The sequence below is a fragment of the Alosa alosa genome, chromosome 15, assembly GCF_017589495.1.
Source record: "Alosa alosa isolate M-15738 ecotype Scorff River chromosome 15, AALO_Geno_1.1, whole genome shotgun sequence".
Taxonomy (NCBI): Eukaryota; Metazoa; Chordata; class Actinopteri; order Clupeiformes; family Clupeidae; genus Alosa; species Alosa alosa.
Window position 1 is genome coordinate 2476146 of NC_063203.1, and position 18124 is coordinate 2494269.

At 45.2% G+C, this 18124-nt stretch overlaps 1 protein-coding gene across 6 annotated transcripts in view; it reads left to right on the forward strand.

Moving 5' to 3' along the window:
• slc8a2b (solute carrier family 8 member 2b) overlaps positions 1-18124 on the forward strand; it is a 71094-nt gene that overhangs the window by 38571 nt on the left and 14399 nt on the right. For 5 of the 6 annotated variants that reach the window (XM_048264180.1, XM_048264181.1, XM_048264178.1 and 2 more), the window contains 8 exons: positions 6921-7356; positions 8728-8865; positions 10310-10537; positions 11049-11390; positions 11975-12433; positions 14334-14710; positions 16169-16272; positions 16671-16688. In XM_048264180.1, the coding sequence (XP_048120137.1) occupies positions 7003-7356; positions 8728-8865; positions 10310-10537; positions 11049-11390; positions 11975-12433; positions 14334-14710; positions 16169-16272; positions 16671-16688 (2020 nt within the window). In that variant the 5' untranslated portion in view covers positions 6921-7002. Of the gene's footprint in view, positions 1-4639; positions 4745-6920; positions 7357-8727; positions 8866-10309; positions 10538-11048; positions 11391-11974; positions 12434-14333; positions 14711-16168; positions 16273-16670; positions 16689-18124 lie in introns of all 6 variants that reach the window. The other variant, XM_048264179.1, reaches the window with a different exon arrangement.

Here is an 18124-nt window from a genome sequence, read left to right on the forward strand (position 1 = left end):
TGTTCTACTCATTTAAACTGGCTGCTCAAAACAGCTCAAAAAATCCAAATTCTTTGACATATAGCAACAGTAACGCAAATAGTTACTTTCCCTGGTAACAAGTTACTCTTATCATAGAGTAATTCAGTTACTAACTCAGTTACTTTTTGGAACAAGTAGTGAGTAACTATAACTAATTACTTTTTTAAAGTAACATTCCCAACACTGATGCTGAGATACTGAGATTGACATACTCAGTGAGGTGAGGAGGCAGACAGGCTCACCCAGGAGAGACTATGAAACAGCTGCAGACCCACCCATGTTTTTCAATTCAATGCACAACTGAGCTTGGTAAGACATGGTTCCTGTTAGAATATATGTTATAATAGATAACGCTATTTGCATTCAGTCATTGTAAAGCAGAATGAGCATGTGCACACACCGAGCTGTCTGGTCTTTTATATTGAAAGCTAACAGCTCAGTCTCTTCATCACAGCAGAATATTTCAGGATATAACACCCTCAAGACTTTCACACAGGCTGCATGGTGGAGGAGTGGTGAATTATTGCTGAGATGGAAAATACTCTCTGTGTACAACATTCCAGAGTCTAATTGATGTTCATGATTTGGAAATGGAAGTAAGTGGGTGAGAACAGTATAGTAAGGCTGCTTAAAGGTCAGTTTACAGTAATCTGATCGATTGGTACTACTTTGGCAAGGTAGTGTGGGGTATCTTTTTCCTGATTAATGTCCTGTCCTGTCTTTCCCCTCTCTCTCCCTCTCTCTCTCTCTCTCTCTCTTTCCATCTCTCTATGTACCTCTCTTGACCCCTACCCCAGGTGTTACTTATCTCTTCATCTTTTTCACTGTATTACTTTCTTCTCCTTCACCTCCATCCTCCCTTCCTGTTCCTCTAATCGGGCGCCAGCTCTCATTAGCCTGATCATGTCTGCTGCCATTGGCCTGTTGCTTGTTGCTGCAGAGCCACTAGTTACATCTCCCTATGGACAGCTGGGGCTGTTCACATCCACTATGATGCCAAACTGAAGCTGACGACCCTTACACACACACACACGCACACACACACGCACGCGCGCACACTCACACACACACCCTACACACACACACCCTACACAAACATACTTTCACTCACATGCACAGTGCACATCACCGTGGGTTACCCCTACTGATCACCAAAGCAAAATGTATTGCTATTTCATCTCTCTCTCTCTATTTCTCATTCTCTGTCTCTTTATCTCTCTTTCTCTCCCTCTGTCTTTCTCTCTCACACACACACACGCACACACAAACACACATCATTATTTCATTCAGACCTACAGATAACTGCTTCAGCAGCAACAGAATATCAAAATGCATTGATTAATTTCATTCTCTAATCAGTTTAATCAACCTTACCCCCCCCCCCACCCCCGGTGGCTACTCTCTGCATCTGAGTGTTTGCTTGCATGTGCTTGTTTGTGTTGGTGCCTGCAGGGTATATGTGTGTCTATGTCTGTATGTGAGAAATACACACTGCTAAATTCCCTACAGAACATTATCTCTTTCCTTCTCCTCTCTTTCCCTCCTCTATCTGCCTCCTCTCCTCCCCTTGCCTCCTCTTTGGGTGGGAACATCTGCCTGGCAACAGCAGCAGACTGGGTCAGGCACTGTGTGTGTACGCATCATCACCTGCTTGTCCTTGGTGTGTTTTGAAATAATAGAAGAAAGAGAATAACTGTGTCAGTGTAGCCCTGAAATATATTTAGAGGGTCGTGCAGTGAATTTATCTGTGCTCTGCAATGGCTATTAGTACAGCGCGCGGACTGATAAACCAAAATGTGCTGAGACTTTATCATGAAACATTAAATCAATGTTCTCTTGTCATGTTTCAAATACTGCATGTTTCCTTTCTTTGCCCCTGGGCCCTTATGTTCAGTGTGCTCACCAGCACCAGCTCCTTTGCTCTCAGCATTCTGCTCAAGCCCTCATGGCCTACAGCACTCCCCTGTACACCACTACAGCACTCCCCTCTCCTGTACACCACTACAGCACTCCACTACAGCACTCCCCTCTCCTGTACACCACTACAGCACTCCACTACAGCACTCCCCTCTCCTGTACACCACTACAGCACTCTCCTGTACTATACACCACTACAGCACTCTCCTGTACACCACTACAGCACTCACCTATACACTCACCTATACACCACTACAGCACTCTCCTGTACACTCACCTGTACACCACTACAACACTCTCCTGTACACCACTACAGCACTCTCCTGTAGACCACTACAGCACTCTCCTGTACTATACACCACTACAGCACTCACCTATACACTCACCTATACACCACTACAGCACTCTCCTGTACACTCACCTATACACCACTACAGCACTCTCCTGTACACCACTACAGCACTCACCTGTTGATCTAGCTATTCAGCCATCTCTCTGCTGCTCTGTTATTATGGAACACAATGTGTTGATGTCTTTGTTCTCCTTCTTCATGATCTCTTGGGGTGTAGCGTGAGGTGATGGTGTGGGGGCAGCACGGTGTGTTAAGTGGAGGTGACGTGAATGCCTAGAAGCAGCAGTTCTATAGCAGCAATGCTATGCTGAGGGTGGCAGCCTCCTCTCGCCCACACGCTCCAGTCCTGCGGCTGCTATACGAGCAGCTGAAGCTCAGTTAGGAGCTGCCTGACCAGGGTCATCTGACATCATCTCTGGCAACTGTGATACGGCCAAAAAAATGGATCTACTTCATAGGTGTTCAAATAACATGTTAATGCACATTTTAAAGAACACAGGACAATGGGAAATTAAACCAAGCATAATAATAATAATAATAATAATAATAATAATAATAATAATAATAATAATATACTCTCAGATAGATAGATAGATAGATAGATAGATAGATACTTTATTGATCCCCAAGGGGAAATTCAAGATGAGATCTACTCTAAAAATGAATAAACCAAACTAATAGTTTGTCAGCTAAGTACAATAATAAACTGTTAAATTCAGCAGCCTGTAAAGATGTGGATAATGACAGAAAGGCTCTAGTGTATCTATTTATTTTTTAAATGTGATTTGTCTGGGTGTATAAAGATCCCATTTCTATCTGTGCTGTTTTTCTTCAGCTCCTTGTCTTTTGGAAAAAGGTCAGAAATCTTAATCTCCTTACAGTAGTTCTAACTCTTGACCTCATTAGGCTTTACTTGTGTCACATCCGTCTTTGCAGCTGCATGGTAGAGCTAAACAGTAATTCTACTTAACCATCAAAAACTCTGAAGGAGCCTGACTCACACACACACACACACACACACTTTCAGGAGAAGGTCTTACGTGAAAATAACAGCTGGAATGACTGCTTGACTGCGGGACAAAACAATCACTCTAAATTCTTGATTGCAACAGAAAATGTGACTTGATGGCAACATAACTGCAGTGCACGCAAGAAAAAGAGCAAGAGCAAAATGTCTTGCAATTTCAGATTGAATCAATAGGCTGGGGCAGAAACTCCCCTAATCAAATAGAGTGCAATGCCCTCCAGAGAAGGAGCTGATTAGAGAAATAGCCGTCATTGCTAATCTGACCTCCGGTCCGGCCACTGTCTGGAAGCCTGTGGTTAGGAGACTGGGTGGCATTTTGGATGGTGACATTTACTTGGAACAGTCGCCATGGGCCAATCTAAAAAGACACAGGAGAGTTAGCGCCTCACCACAGGAATTAAAACATGGCACTCCTGTTCTACCACTGAGGCCTCAATGGTTTGCAGATAACACATCCTGACTGTTGGTATTTAGCAGGAGAGACCCAGAGCTGACATGCCAAGAGCTCAGATGCTTGTTCTGCAAAAGGGTCCAGAGATGTGCTTTTGATTGTGTTTACTTTTGCCTGCCATGCTGCTGGTTGTTTTGAAAGCGGATGGAGCAGGGAGCCTCTTTCTATTCTTCACCATCCTGAAATCTGGCTGTGGGTCACTCTTCCGTCCCCGTGTTGTTTATTGTGAGTGCTCACTCATGCATGTGGCCATGACTTCATGACTAAGAGCTTTCATTTGGAGGGGGAGTGCAGAGAGAATGCACATGGCTATTTCCTCATCTTTGGAGAGCTCCAAATATATACTGTATTGCGACAGATAGTGATTTGTTTAATTATATATCAAATGGTACATATGGTATTATATGAATCTAAATGTATGAAATATTGTTTGGTATACATTTGTTTTAAGGCTACAGAAAAAAATAATGTGTCTGCAGATTGATCTCAAACAGTGTGACAAAAGCAAAAGCAAAAGCAGGACTAATTCAGCCTGTGCTCATGTGTGGCGTGGCCTGCTGAAGTGGGCTCCTCTCACTGAATACAAAGTGCAGAATAGAGAGGCGCAGAGAACTCTTACAGCACCAAGGAACCTGCGCAAAAACAGGTGACCTGAATCAAAACCAATTTGAACCAGTGAAAGCAGCCAAGCCAGTCGTCCAGAGCGACCGACTGCCGCAGCTACAGATCAATTCATTAGTGTGTGTGTTGAGGCTGAGCGGACGGAGTGTGTGTGTGTGTGTGTGTGTGTGTGTGTGTGTGTGTGTGTGTGTGTGTGTGTGTGTGTGTGTGTCTGTGTGTGTGTGTGTGTGTGTGTGTGTGTCTGTACCAGGGCAGCAGAGGAGTCAGCTGAGGAACAGAATCAGCACTTCAGTCCAACAAAGCCGCCATTCAACCCCCCAGCCAAGCCGCTTCTGATGCTCGTCCATCATCCTGGGTCCGTCTGTTTGAATTATTCTGGGATGAATTGAGGATATAGATAGGAGGTTCCTGTTTTTGTGTCGGACTGCAGTGGTCAGTTGAAGCTGGATGTAGTGCGTGAGGTTTGCTGACACAGAAAAAATACTTGCCAGACCAATTCCGTTGGTGTGTGTGTGTGTCAGTGTGTGCGTGTACAGCCCTGGCTGTGTTTATGTTAGTATGTGCATGTATGTTGCATGTCCTTTTGCTGTTGGCAACAGGGATTCTCCAAGTCTCCTACTTGATGAAACAATGTCCTCCTCAGATCTCACTCTGCGTCTTCTCTTCTTCTCTCTCTATCTCTCTCTCTCTCTCTCTCTCTCTCTCTCTCTCTCTCTCTCTCTCTCGCTCTCTCTCCTTCTCGTCTCCATTCCCATGCGATAGATCACCCTCACAACCCCCTCAGCAGGTCGCCATGGAAACGCCCAGGCCGTGCACTGAATATCTATGAGCTCCCGCTACATGGGACTACCCTCTCTCTTCTTCCTCCTCTCACCCCATTTCTCCCCCTCTGGCTCTCTTACTCTCTCACTCTTTCTTTTTGCCCGGGCCCCTCTGTCACACTGCTATTTCCTCACCTTGGCACCACCATTTGAGGTTGCCACAACTCTAAAGTGTGCCCCAAGTTCTTCTCTATTTCCATTTCAACTCTTCAATTTTCCATTCTGTGTTTCCTCTCTTCTCCATGTATTTCTCCTCTGTCTAGCCTGGCCCATTCACTGCTTAACCCCCTACTCCCACCGCCTGCTTGATATTCTGTGCAGAGCCTGGTCAGAGGTACAGCCATCCCACAATCTGAACACTGTGTAGCTAGACCGAGTGTGGAGAATACACCATCAGCCAAACCATCTGTACAATAAACACCCTGTGGCTCTCAAAAGACAGCTTTAAACACCTTGTGGCTCTCAAAAGACAGCTTTAAAAGGGTTCCATAGTTGGAGAAAGGAGAGTGAAGGCTGGAGTGAGAGAATGTCTAGAGAAGGAGGAGAGCAGGAAAGGGAGTGTGTTATATGGGAGAGGGAAGTGCTCTTGGTGTTGGTGGTGTTTAATGTGTGTTGGGAAAGATCATTACAAGAAAAAGAATCCTGAGAGCATTTAATCAAAGTGTAAATCAATGCCTTGGAGTGTTCTCACAAATATCAGTCTCCACACACCTGCTTGGTGTAGAGAGGGCAGTTTAATTCTGCACTGTTAAACTTGATCCCCCTCCACTCTACACACCCTCATAGACCCATTAACAACCTAATAATAATCTAACAAATATGATATTAATCTTAATACGTAAGCAGACCTTTGCATGAAATGCATTTGAGTCATTTTATTTCCCTGTTCCTTGACTAGAGCAACAGAGAGCTCAGCTCACCTGTCTCTGTGTTTGTATTGGGACCCATGGAAAGCATGTGTATTGGCCAACAGTCCCACAAGGCTAGAGCAGGAAGAGCAGGGCAGGGAGGGGGAGATGGACGGGGAAGCACAGAAGACAACAGGTGTCCTCGCTCTGGGGATGGAGACAGGCCTGCTCTCCTCCTCTCCTCTCCTCTCCTCTCCTCCTCTCCTCTCCTCTCTCCTCTCCCTCTCCTCTCCTCTCTCCTCTCCTCTCCTCTCTCCTCTCTCCTCTCCTCTCCTCTCCTCCCTCCTCTCCTCTCCTCTCTCCTCTCCTCTCCTCTCCTCTCTCCTCCCACGGAAATGCTAATCTCATAAACTGGCAGTGATTCACTCAGTAAACTGGCAGAGGCATGCCCTCACACATGGACACACACCATGCATGTGTAAACACACACACATACACACACACACACACACACACACTCATGGAATATTGACATAAAGATGAGAAAACACTTTGACATGACATATCACTCACAAGACCCATAAAGTTCCTCAGTACAGGTAGCCATGCTGTGGCTCGTTTGAGATGAATGCATTGTGATGATGATTATGCATCAGCCTTCAGGAGCATAACACTATCTCCTATTCCTGCATGCTCTCAAATGTCCCTTTACTTTCACTGTGCAGTATGGCAGCCCAGCTCAAACATACTACTCTGTGTGAAGTGTTTTCTGTCTACGACAGCAACATTACTGTTTGGATGAAAACGGGATGCTACAGTCTATTGATATTTTTTCTGTTTCTTTATGCTTCCCCTTTCCCAGGTGATCTCTGCGAGCCCTCCCTACCTGGCCCGGTCTCTGCCCCCCTCTCATTCCACCTCAGGCCTCCTGCAGGACTGCAGTCATGGCTCTCTCCTCCCCTCCTCTTCTGCTCCTCCTCGTGGTGCTCCTCTCCGCCCTGCCTCCCCTCTGCTCTCCGGAGTCCCAGCCCGGGACTGAGGCCTTCTACCCCAGCTTCCTGCCCTCCGTCTATCCCACGTCCTACTCCAACCTGTCCGATGGGACCCCTGACAAGTGCCTAACGGTGGTCCAGTGCAGGAAGGGCATCCTGCTCCCTGTGTGGGAGCCCGTCAACCCCGGCCTGGGGGACAAGATCGCACGCGCTGTTGTCTACTTTGTGTCCCTCATGTACATTTTCCTGGGCGTGTCCATTATCGCTGACCGCTTCATGGCTTCCATTGAGGTCATTACTTCACAGGTATGTCTTCCGTATGTCTCTCTCTTAGATCATGACTCAGAGATGTCAGATTATGGAAGATCAGAGTAACTTCACATTCATAGAGTATGAGGAATTAGATGAGCATGTGTTTGAATTGTTTTGATTTGGCAGTTGATTGGAGTTATATAACAGAAGGGATCATGAGTGAAACATGAGTACAGTGAAAAGCAGGCAGACATTTTAAAATAAGAAAATAAAAGTCTTAATGAATTGATTCAAAGAGAGTGTGGCTGGATTCCTCATGTCTAATATGTGTGGGGCTGCTGTGGCCCACCCTTTGAGGGCTGTGAGTATTGATTTGCTGTTGTTTCCAGTTCTATAATCTACTGCTCTGAGGCTCTTAGTAATGGAATATGTCAAAGTGGGCCCTCCTGTCATCTTTTCATTTTATCTTTTTTTTATCATCAACAAATTTAAAAAAGTCCCCCACCCTTTAAAGAAGCACATTTAAAAATAAAAATACTTTTTACTCTTCAAGAATTTCAGAAATTGACAGCTTTAAATGGTAAATGATTTATCTCTCCCGCTACTATGCTGCTGACATTTTTTTCTGTAAATCAAATTAATAGTACAATATTCTACTAAAATTGGCTGCCTGAATATTAACGGAACTTTAATGGGTTTTCATTGTCATTCTCATTTAGTGCTAAATGTAATGAGCACAAATGCTGTGCAAATTACATCTATATGTGCACTCAAGTAAAAAACATATGGACCAAATAGACCAATGTAATTATCTCATGTGTACGCAACTGTGTGCTGCCTATACTGCACAGCTTCCTGTACATCTTTATTTCATGCATTCTATCCAATGTGGCCTTGGTTATATGATGAGCAGGACAGTATGAGGAGCTGTGTCCCTGAGATAGAACAGGAAGAGAGCCAATGCCAATATGAATGAGCTCATTCAGTCCCTCCATCCATCAGTGGCTGCCTTCAGAAGACACTGTGTTTTTATATAGTTACTGTATGTTGGCATGAATGACTGAGAGAGTCCATAAAGCCACACAAATAAATATCCCAGTGCGTCCCTGCAGGGCAGGAGCTGAGCTTGTGGAGATCAATGGAGTGGGCTGCTGCCTCACTGTGCCTGCTGGGAAGTGGGCTGTGCTTAAGGCCCAAATTGAATCCCTGCTGTGTCCACTTCAGTCTAGATACAGGTGCTAGAGAAACACATTTGATTTCCTTTCCTTGTTTAGAAGGCAGACCTGGCAGCTAAATAGCACTATTCAGCAACGGTTCCCTGCCATTTATAAAGGAAAGGTTCTCCGCCCACAGATGCTAGATTTAGATGTGACCTGACACAATGACTGACAAATGAGTGACACCTTCTTTGTTACCGGTGAGCAGGAGAAGGAGGTGACCATCACCATGCCGAATGGGGAGACATCTGTGGCTACGGTGCGCATCTGGAACGAGACGGTCTCCAACCTCACGCTCATGGCCCTGGGCTCCTCTGCCCCTGAAATCCTGCTGTCTGTCATCGAGGTGAGAGGTCAAGCAGTCTGCTTCATTTTTCATATCCTCTTTCTGCTGCTCTCCACCCTCTCTCTTCTCTCTGTCTCTCTCTCTCTCTTCTCTCTCTCTCGCCTCCATCTCTATCTTGGTGATGTGCCCTCACACACTCTGACATACTCTGTGGCTGGCCCAGTGGCTCGTTAGTGTGAGATGACAGCTGTCAGACTCATCATTGTCCAGCCACATTAGCAGCAGCTCGGCTAGCATGACACAGATGGTGTTGAGCAGGCCTCTAATGGTAGCCCCACAGCCTGCTTCTGACATCACTGATTTGAGCGTGCAAAAGCTTATTATCATATTATAAATGGTCTCTGTTCATTTGCAGGCTTAAGAGGGCCGCTACTTGCATCACCTTATGCTAAAATATGTTCATTAATTTTCCCTCATCAGTCCAACTCAATTTCCCACTTGTGAAATTCAACTTAAAGTTACATTTATTTTAAATACTATAATATTGTATCTCTGGTATTGTATGTGAAATGTTTAATTAAGCCTCGTATTGTTGCTGGAACTTCCTAGAAGTAGAACTAGAACTGCTTAAACTATATTGCTAGAACTGTTTGTGTTTCCTCTTTGACTACATGTGCTCTATTGTCAGTGTTGAGAAGTCTCCCATGGAGCATGTAGAGAGTGGGTGTTATGACACATTTGTTCTGCCCTCAAATCAGGAAGCAGACACTACAAGCACACCACATCTCCATCACACATCTCTGTAGGCTGTCTTTGTCAGGAGTTTGTTCCACCTTATGGATGGGAATCTTAGTTTCCTCGATCACATTGAAACCCATAGCTAAATCAGCATTTTAGCACATAAGAAACATAGCTAAGATCAGAGATTTTGTGTCTATGCAGATTTAGACAGGTACCGCTAATTCAAAATGCCGCAGCCAGAATTTTAACAAAGAAAAGAGAGCACAGAGTCCTCAGGTCTTTGCACAGGCTCCTAGTTACATTTAGAATTGAATAAAAGTCTTACTAGTTGTCTTTAACTTTAATGTTTTGGGCCAAAACATTGCAGGCATGTTTGTTCAATATAAACCTGATAGGAGCATTTAGCCATTATGCTGTCCACTGCTTGATCCAGATCCCAATGGAGATCAGATCTCCCCCATCAGTAGATTGTTTTAAAGTGTCATTTATTATTATTTTCCACTGCCTAATTATTATTTTTCACTGCCTAATCTGTGGATTTACTGCTAATCTCATTTGCTTTGGTGGCAAGAGGAGAACTGAATCGTTAAAAGTGAATGGCAGGTTACACATATGCTTAATTTGGGAACATAGACACAAAGAAACAAAGATCTTTGCATAATCCTTTATACTGTATCTGTCTGATGTTGAATCTGAATATGAGGGCTCAGGTGGGTGTGAAACATTAATGTTGGGCATGTGCTTTGTGGCGTGATCCTGGCAGGTGTGTGGGCATGGTTTTGTGTCTGGGGAGCTGGGCCCTGGCACCATTGTTGGCAGTGCGGCCTTCAACATGTTTGTGATCATCGCCATCTGCGTGTGGGTCATCCCAGAAGGGGAATCGCGGAAGATCAAGCACCTGCGTGTGTTCTTCGTCACCGCTTTCTGGAGCATCTTTGCCTACATCTGGCTGTACCTTATCCTGTCCGTCATCACGCCAGGAGTGGTGGAGGTGGGTCTGTGAAGTACACACTATTTTATTGGTGGTCTGTGAAGTACACACTATTTTATTGGTGGTCTGTGAAGTACACACTATTTTATTGGTGTTCATTGTGTGCATGTCTTTTTCATGAGCTCATGTGTTTTGGTTTTTGGAAAGTAATGTTATGTCTGCATGTGGATGTGGATGGGAAAAGATCATACACTATATGCCTGTAATGATGATACATTCTGTGTACTGGGCTGTGGCAGTGCACCCAGTGGAGCTCTTGTGGAAGTGATTTATGGTGCTTTAGCTTTAGCTGCCTTCAACAGACTGTAGTTGCCGTCTGCCGTGGAGTTGGCCGCCTTATGGTGTGTAGCTGGATGCTGTCTCTGGACATCATTGGAGCTGTGATCTCCCAAAAGATTGAATATATGTCCAGGGTAGAAATGGAGTGTGAATGAATAAGTATCTGTATTTGTGCCATTGGTGTGTGTGTGTGTGTGTGTGTGTGTGTGTGTGTGTGTTTGTGTGACTGCAGGTTTGGGAGGCCGTGGTCACTCTCCTCTACTTCCCTGTGTGTGTGATCCTTGCCTGGATCGCCGACCGCCGTCTCCTCTTTTACAAGTACATGTCCAAGCGTTACCGGGCCGACAAGCGGCATGGCATTGTGGTGGAGACGGAGGGAGAGATGACCCCAAAGGGCATGGAGGGCATGATCATGGACGGCAAGTTCCCCCATCATGGGGGGGCAGTGGGGCCGGCAGAAAACACCCAGGAGGGCATCAACAACACCACAGGCACCGGCACCACCCTGCCCAACTCCAACAGCACCACCGTCACCGTGGAGAACACCAAGGAGCTAGACGAGAGTCGCAAAGAGGTGAGCAGGGGAAGGACACACACACACACACACACACACACACACACAGTAGGTTAATGTAGCATACAGAAAAAATGGTCCTTAAATATATTGTAATACTGTAAAACCACCTAGTGTGATTTTGATACAGTTATACTGCTGTTGGCTCAGTCTGCATTCAGTAAAAATAGAACTGTATCCAGTACAAACCTAATTCTATTCCACTCTCTTTACAAAAACCACAGACTCAGTTTGTGAACCAATTTGGACAATGTCCCTAGTGCACTATTTACAGTACGATAAAAGGTCAACTGGTAAATAGAGTAGAATTTAGAGAGTTTTCTTTTGAAGCATCTGTTTAAAGTTTTGGTGTGATGAGAAGAGTGTGTTTAAGTGCATTTTGCAAAGGAAAAATTGATGTATATTTGCAGGGAACTCGTCTTATCCCATACATACTGTATACTGATTTGCTCTCATTATCAGCCATCAGTCCTTTCTGTCTAACTTTTTCTCACACAGATGCTTTTTGTTAATAGTTTTTCTAGTACACTAGTTAGTACTCCCCCGTTCTGTCCTGTAACAACCTTAACCCTCCCATGCCCCAGGTCATCCGCATCCTGAAGGACCTGAAGCAGAAGTACCCAGACAAGGAGCTGGACCAGCTGGTGGAGCTGGCCAACTACTATGCTCTGTTGCACCAACAGAAGAGTCGTGCGTTTTACCGTGTTCAGGCCACACGCATGATGATTGGCGCTGGCAACGTGCTGAAGAAGCATGCCGCCGACCACGCCAAGCGAACGGCCATTGCGGAGGAGGGCGAGGACACAGGTGAGGAGGATGACCTGGCCATCTGCAGCCGCCTGGCTTTCGAGAGTGCCCACTACCAGTGCATGGAGAACTGTGGCGTACTGAAGCTGGCCGTGGTGTGCCAGGGTGGCGCCGGGGAGAGCACCTTCTATGTGGACTACCGCACTGAGGACGGCTCGGCCAACGCTGGCTCTGACTACGAATACGGCGAGGGCACAGTGGTGTTCAAGCCTGGAGACACCCGGAAGGAGATCCAGGTGAGAGAGGGAGGGAAGCAGGTCAAATTTTTGGAACGATGAGATGGAAAAGATGGAAGGAGAGAGACAGAGAGAGGAAGAGAGAGAAAGAGAATGAGAGAAAAAAGAAGACAGTGAAGGGAAGAGGGAAGAGAGAGAATAAGAGTACAAAGCAGTTAGCTTCGTGAATAGAGTCTGGGGACTTTGTGTTCACTGGTCCAGCCTAACCAATCACATTGATCAGGCATTATCATTACTTCCTACTTGGCCTAAACAGTACAAACTGACATTAAGCAGCACAGTGGGCGTGGTCAGACTACAAAGCAGTTGGCAAGGAAACAGAAGCACATTTGTTGCAATTGGTTTGTTTCATTGCAGAGTTCAATTTTGTATTTATTTTTGTATAGTTTATTGCATTGCATCTCACACTGTAAAGTGGTGCCATATCAAAAATCTCCCATTTATATGAAAATGCAATACAGCATACATGCAAAGATACATTATGCCAATGTATCAGGGATTAATTTTATTTAGGTCACTGTGATATGAGAAAGTGTTATTTATGAGAGGAAATAGGTTATGGTATAGAGATTGCAAAAGTGGACACTAGTGTAGAGACACAAGTGCAAATGTGTCATTCTGTTTCCCTTTTTTTGCAAAACAGCATTCATTTATCTAAAACAGTGCTGTGAAGAGAATAGTACTATGGGAAAAAATGCATTTTGTAATGCTTCCTTTCTCCATTGTGTAAAGAGAAAAGTGGTCTTGATGATGGGAGAGTTAAAGGTTTGTTAAAGTTTGGTGTTTAAGGTCATGCAAGTCATATAACGCCCAGGTGTGTGTTTATAAAGCACACACCAGGTAGTCATGGTAGTGAAATGCACTAGTAACCAACAATTAAACAAAGTATAAAGCCTAAAGTTATAATGGACCTTCGATAACACTCCATGAAACCAGACCAAATTGGTTGGTTTGGAGAGCAGGGCCATGATGGTTTATTTGATTCTCTGGGCTGTTGCCAAACTGAGATGGCAAGGCGACGTGTGTCACTATGTTTGTCTCTTGAAGCAGCAAATGCGATGTGGTCCTAATGGAAAAAGGGATGAAGAGAGAAAAGAAGAGGAAAAGGGATGAAATGGCGTAGAAGGCTATATTTGCTTCAAATAGTTGTCCCCTGTGAACAGCCTCAGTAAAAAAAAAACTGCAAAAACATGGCCACTTACAGTAAATGCAGTGTTGGGGAGTAACGGAATACATGTACCGGCGTTACGTATTCAGAATACAAATTATGAGTAACTGTATTCCGATACAGTTACAAGTTAAATAGTTGGTATGTAGAATACAGTTACATTGTTAAAATCAATGGATTACATGACGATACTTCTCTGTTTCATAAGTTTATTCACTCTCTAAATAAATTAAGGCCACTCCATTTCCCAGAAGCTCCTGAAAACAATCTATGATGAAATTGTTTAAATCCAAATCCCCTTATAGCCAGATTGGAACTGCCCGTAAATTTGCCTGTTTAATTATTAAAGCTACTACGAACTCACTTCAGTATAAGACATTGTTATTAGGTCAATTGCAAGTAAAGGGTACTAAACCTCGGATTCTTTCAGGATAAGGCCTTTAGCTGAATAGTGGTTTTATGTGTTGGCCAATTCAAATAAAGTAGGGCTTAATGGGCATCCTTGTCTGACACCTTGCTGAGGAAAACTATTCTTTCCTGACCTTTCCCATTTTGACCTCTCCTCTCACTTCTCCTCTGCCCTCATCTCATCTACTCGTTTTGTCGTCTGCTGTTCCATCCTCTCCTTCTCTTCCTCTACACTCCCCTCATGGTCTCTCTATTCCTGCCCTCCCCACTCCCTCCAACCTCCCTTCTCCTCCTCTCCTCTTTCTTTCCCTTTCTTGCTCTCAGGTTGGCATCATTGACGACGACATCTTTGAGGAGGACGAGCACTTCTTTGTCCGCCTGCTGAACCTGCGGGTGGGGGATGCAGAGGGCATGTTTGAGAGTGACGAGGTCGGCGCAGCTCCAAAGGGACGACTGGTTGAGCCTCTGGTTGCCACAGTGACCATCCTGGATGATGACCATGCCGGCATTTTCACCTTCGGCGAGCGGCTGCTGCGCGTGAGTGAGAGCGTGGGCACCATGGAGGTGACGGTGGTGCGGAACTCGGGCGCCCGGGGCACGGTCATCCTTCCCTACCACACAGAAGCAGGCAGTGCCAAGGGGGACGGTGTGGACTACGAGGACGTGAGAGGAGAACTAGAGTTTGTCAACGATCAAACCACGTAAGAAAAACAATCAGCTGCATGAGTGAAAAGCGGAGAAAGGTCTATATACAGTATATCAGTGAGTGGAGACATGACAGCCAGGCTTAGAGAGAGAGGAGAGTGCCGAGAGAGAGAAAACTCAACTCAGAGCACTGAGTGTGTACTTGTGAAGTGCTGTTGGTAAAGGGGAGAGAAAGGTGGGGCTGAGTGGAAATATGACGGTGTAAGAGAGTGACAGACATTTTGTTGGAGGTGAGACTAATGGTGATAGAGAGAGGAAAAGTTTGAGTGAATGTGTGTGAAGTTCATTTTTAGAATCATGGAGGGAAAGACTCGACTAAGTGTGAGTGTTAGAGAGTGTGAGAGAGATTTTGATTGAGGTAAGGAGCGAGAGAATTCAAAGACCAGTGAGTGGGAGACACAGAGTGAGTCAGTCTGAGAGAAAAACAAAAAGTGTGTAAAAAGAAAATAGGAAGGGGGAAGTCAGTGCGCCACGGTAATCACTGTCTTCCATCTTTCCTGGAAAGACTAAAGTATCTATCTATCTGTCTAGAAGGAGCGGAGATGAGCAGGACTCGTTTTTCCCTCTACAACTTAATGCATTATTCATGGAGGCCAAACTGTTAGGAGTCCCAGTTTGTTAATAGCAACACAGAACAGAATATTAAAATAGCCTGGTGTAGCTCTGCTGTTTGGCTTTGTGGAGCCTGGCATGATCAAATGTGCTTTGTATGACAGGAAAGATATATGGGAGAGAGAGAGAGAGAGAGAGAGAGAGAGAGAGAGTGACCACTGAGGTTAGGCAGACGGTGAAGTTCAGGTTTCTAATTGCTCCGTAATTGTTGTGGTGTAAACGCTGAGTCTCACAATTGCACATTGTAAATGAAGCTCCCTATTACCCATTTCACTGGGGTTACCCACACCATTCCACCGAGAGTGTCTGGTTCTGATAATTAAAGGAGTAGAGCACCATTAGTCAGTGCAGCCTCACACTGACACATTGTCAGCTCTGACAGCACCAGACCTTTGGGCCACCTGCTTGTGCTCCACCACTTCAGATGTTGTTGTGGTGACTGATAGTATGTCCAAAGGTGATACTACCATACGTAATGTATGTGTGTGTACATATCCACAGATCATATACTGTATAGTTCGTACATGTGTGTGTGTATGCCCATGTGTGTGTTGGTTGATGACAGACTCTGGGGAGGCGGTGCTCAGGACCTGTTTTGAATAATTCAGGTTGTGTGTGATAAAATATTGATGTGGGTGCTGGCTCTGTGACGTGATTTAAGTGCTGAGCTGAGGCTGATCATTCTTATAGGGCCAAAGGAAGAGGGCTTCCTCTAATTTTTGTAATGCAGTGAATCTTATGTAAATCCTCTTGTCATGCTAATGGTTTTATTGTGCATAAACTTGGGTAACCAACAGTTTTATTTATTTTGTGTGTGTGTGTGTGTGTGTGTGTGTGTGCAGTCAGACAATTCAAGTGCGCATCACTGATGATGAGGAATATGAAAAGCATGAGAATTTCTTTATTGTGCTGGATGAACCACGCTGGCTGAAGAGGGGCATCTCAGGTTAGTGTCTCCCTGTGCTTCTGTGCTTCTGTGTACATTTAGACTGATGGAATGGAGGGTTATATTGCTGTGATCAGGGTTTTTCTAGCGTTTCCCCCCAATTTGTCATCAGAAGGTTATCAATAACGGTCAGTTGATACAGTATCAGTTAGTCTGCCATGGGGCAGTAGTGTCAGTGAGCCATTATAAAGACAGCCCAACCCCAGGTATTGCTTTAGGGAAACTCTATCCCCCAGGTCTCCAGTCTTTCTGTTAACCCTCATCTCCTCACTAATGAGCAGGAGTAACGTTACTAAAGCCATGATAACCCCCACCACTGTTCACACACCACTGAATAACCTGCTCAAGAGAGGGCAGGAAACTAACCTCTCACCTTTCTTCTTTCATTTCCTCAACAGCTTTGCTACTCAACCAAGGTACTGTAACCCTCACACTCACAAGCCATCCCATACAGCAGCCTGTCCCGTTCCCCATGCCCTCCCCAGTCTCTCTCTCACACCCCTCTGCCATGTTAGAGCTCCAGTTTAGCACAGACTTCACACACATCCATATCATTAAAGAGCTCATAAGCACCCAGACATTCTTTATTATCAGGTTATTGTGTCATGGTTTTTTAGCATCCTACACGTCAAACTGTTTCCACCTCCTCAGTAGCCATGAGATGGTGTATCTGTAAACACAGCAATGGGAAAAGCCTCTCGGAACCTCCTCGCCACATTCAGCAGCTCGGTTGAGTGTCATGGTTGCCCCAAGATGACAGAGGCAACTCTCTCGCTCCACTGTGAAATATGTCACCAGTTGGGAGCAACAGTATGATTCAGCAGCTCTCGTACAGCAGCCCTCTCAGGGGATGAGGAGCTATGCTTTGTTAAGGGTCAGGAAACAAAGGGTCAGAAGCAGGCTTCACTCAGAACGAACGAACTCAATTACAGACAAAAAAAATGGACTTTGCTTTGAATTGATTGTTTTACTATTGCGTGTGTCTTGGTGTAGTGCCCTCTTACACACAAACCTGAAACATTATACAACAACATTTATACAAAGTGCAGCCTTTTCTTCTTTTTGTTAAAGATCAGCCAAAATCCTATCTCTGCTGTAGCAGAGGCCATTCCTTGAACCACCTGAGGGTATGTAGAACATTACTGTTACACGAGCAAAGTGTCATGGAAACAGTGAGGCAGCAATGGCCCTGTCTTCATGTGATAATTAGAGTCTGCTCTGTAAGCTGGGAGGCAAGCGGTGGAGGCAGAGAAATGAGGAATGATCTTAGCTTTGCCATTTTGCTGAACAGCCTGTTGCAGCCAACTGTGAGTTGCTGCCATTGTTCTGTTTGGATGTGAGTGTGTGTGTGTGTGTGTGTGAGTGTGTGTGTGTGTGTGTGTGTGTGTGTGTGAGTGTGTGTGTGTGGGTGTGTGTGTGTGTGTGTGTGTGTGTGTGTGTGTGTGTGAGTGTGTGTGTGTGTGTGTGTGTGTGTGTGTGTGTGTGTGTGTGTGTGTGTGTGTGTGTGTGTGTGTGTGTGTGTGTGTGTGTGTGTGTGTGTGTGTGTGTGTGTGTGTGTGTGTGTGTGTGTGTGTGTGTGTGAGTGTGTGTGTGTGTGTGTGTGTGTGTGTGTGTGTGTGAGTGTGTGTGTGTGTGTGTGTGTGTGTGTGTGTGTGTGTGTGTGTGTGTGTGTGTGTGTGTGTGTGTGTGTGTGTGTGTGTGTGTGTGTGTGTGTGTGTGTGTGTGTGTGAGTGTGTGTGTGTGTGTGTGTGTGAGTGTGTGTGTGTGTGTGTGTGTGAGTGTGTGTGTGTGTGTGTGTGTGTGTGTGTGTGTGTGTGTGTGTGTGTGTGTGTGTGTGTGTGTGTGTGTGTGT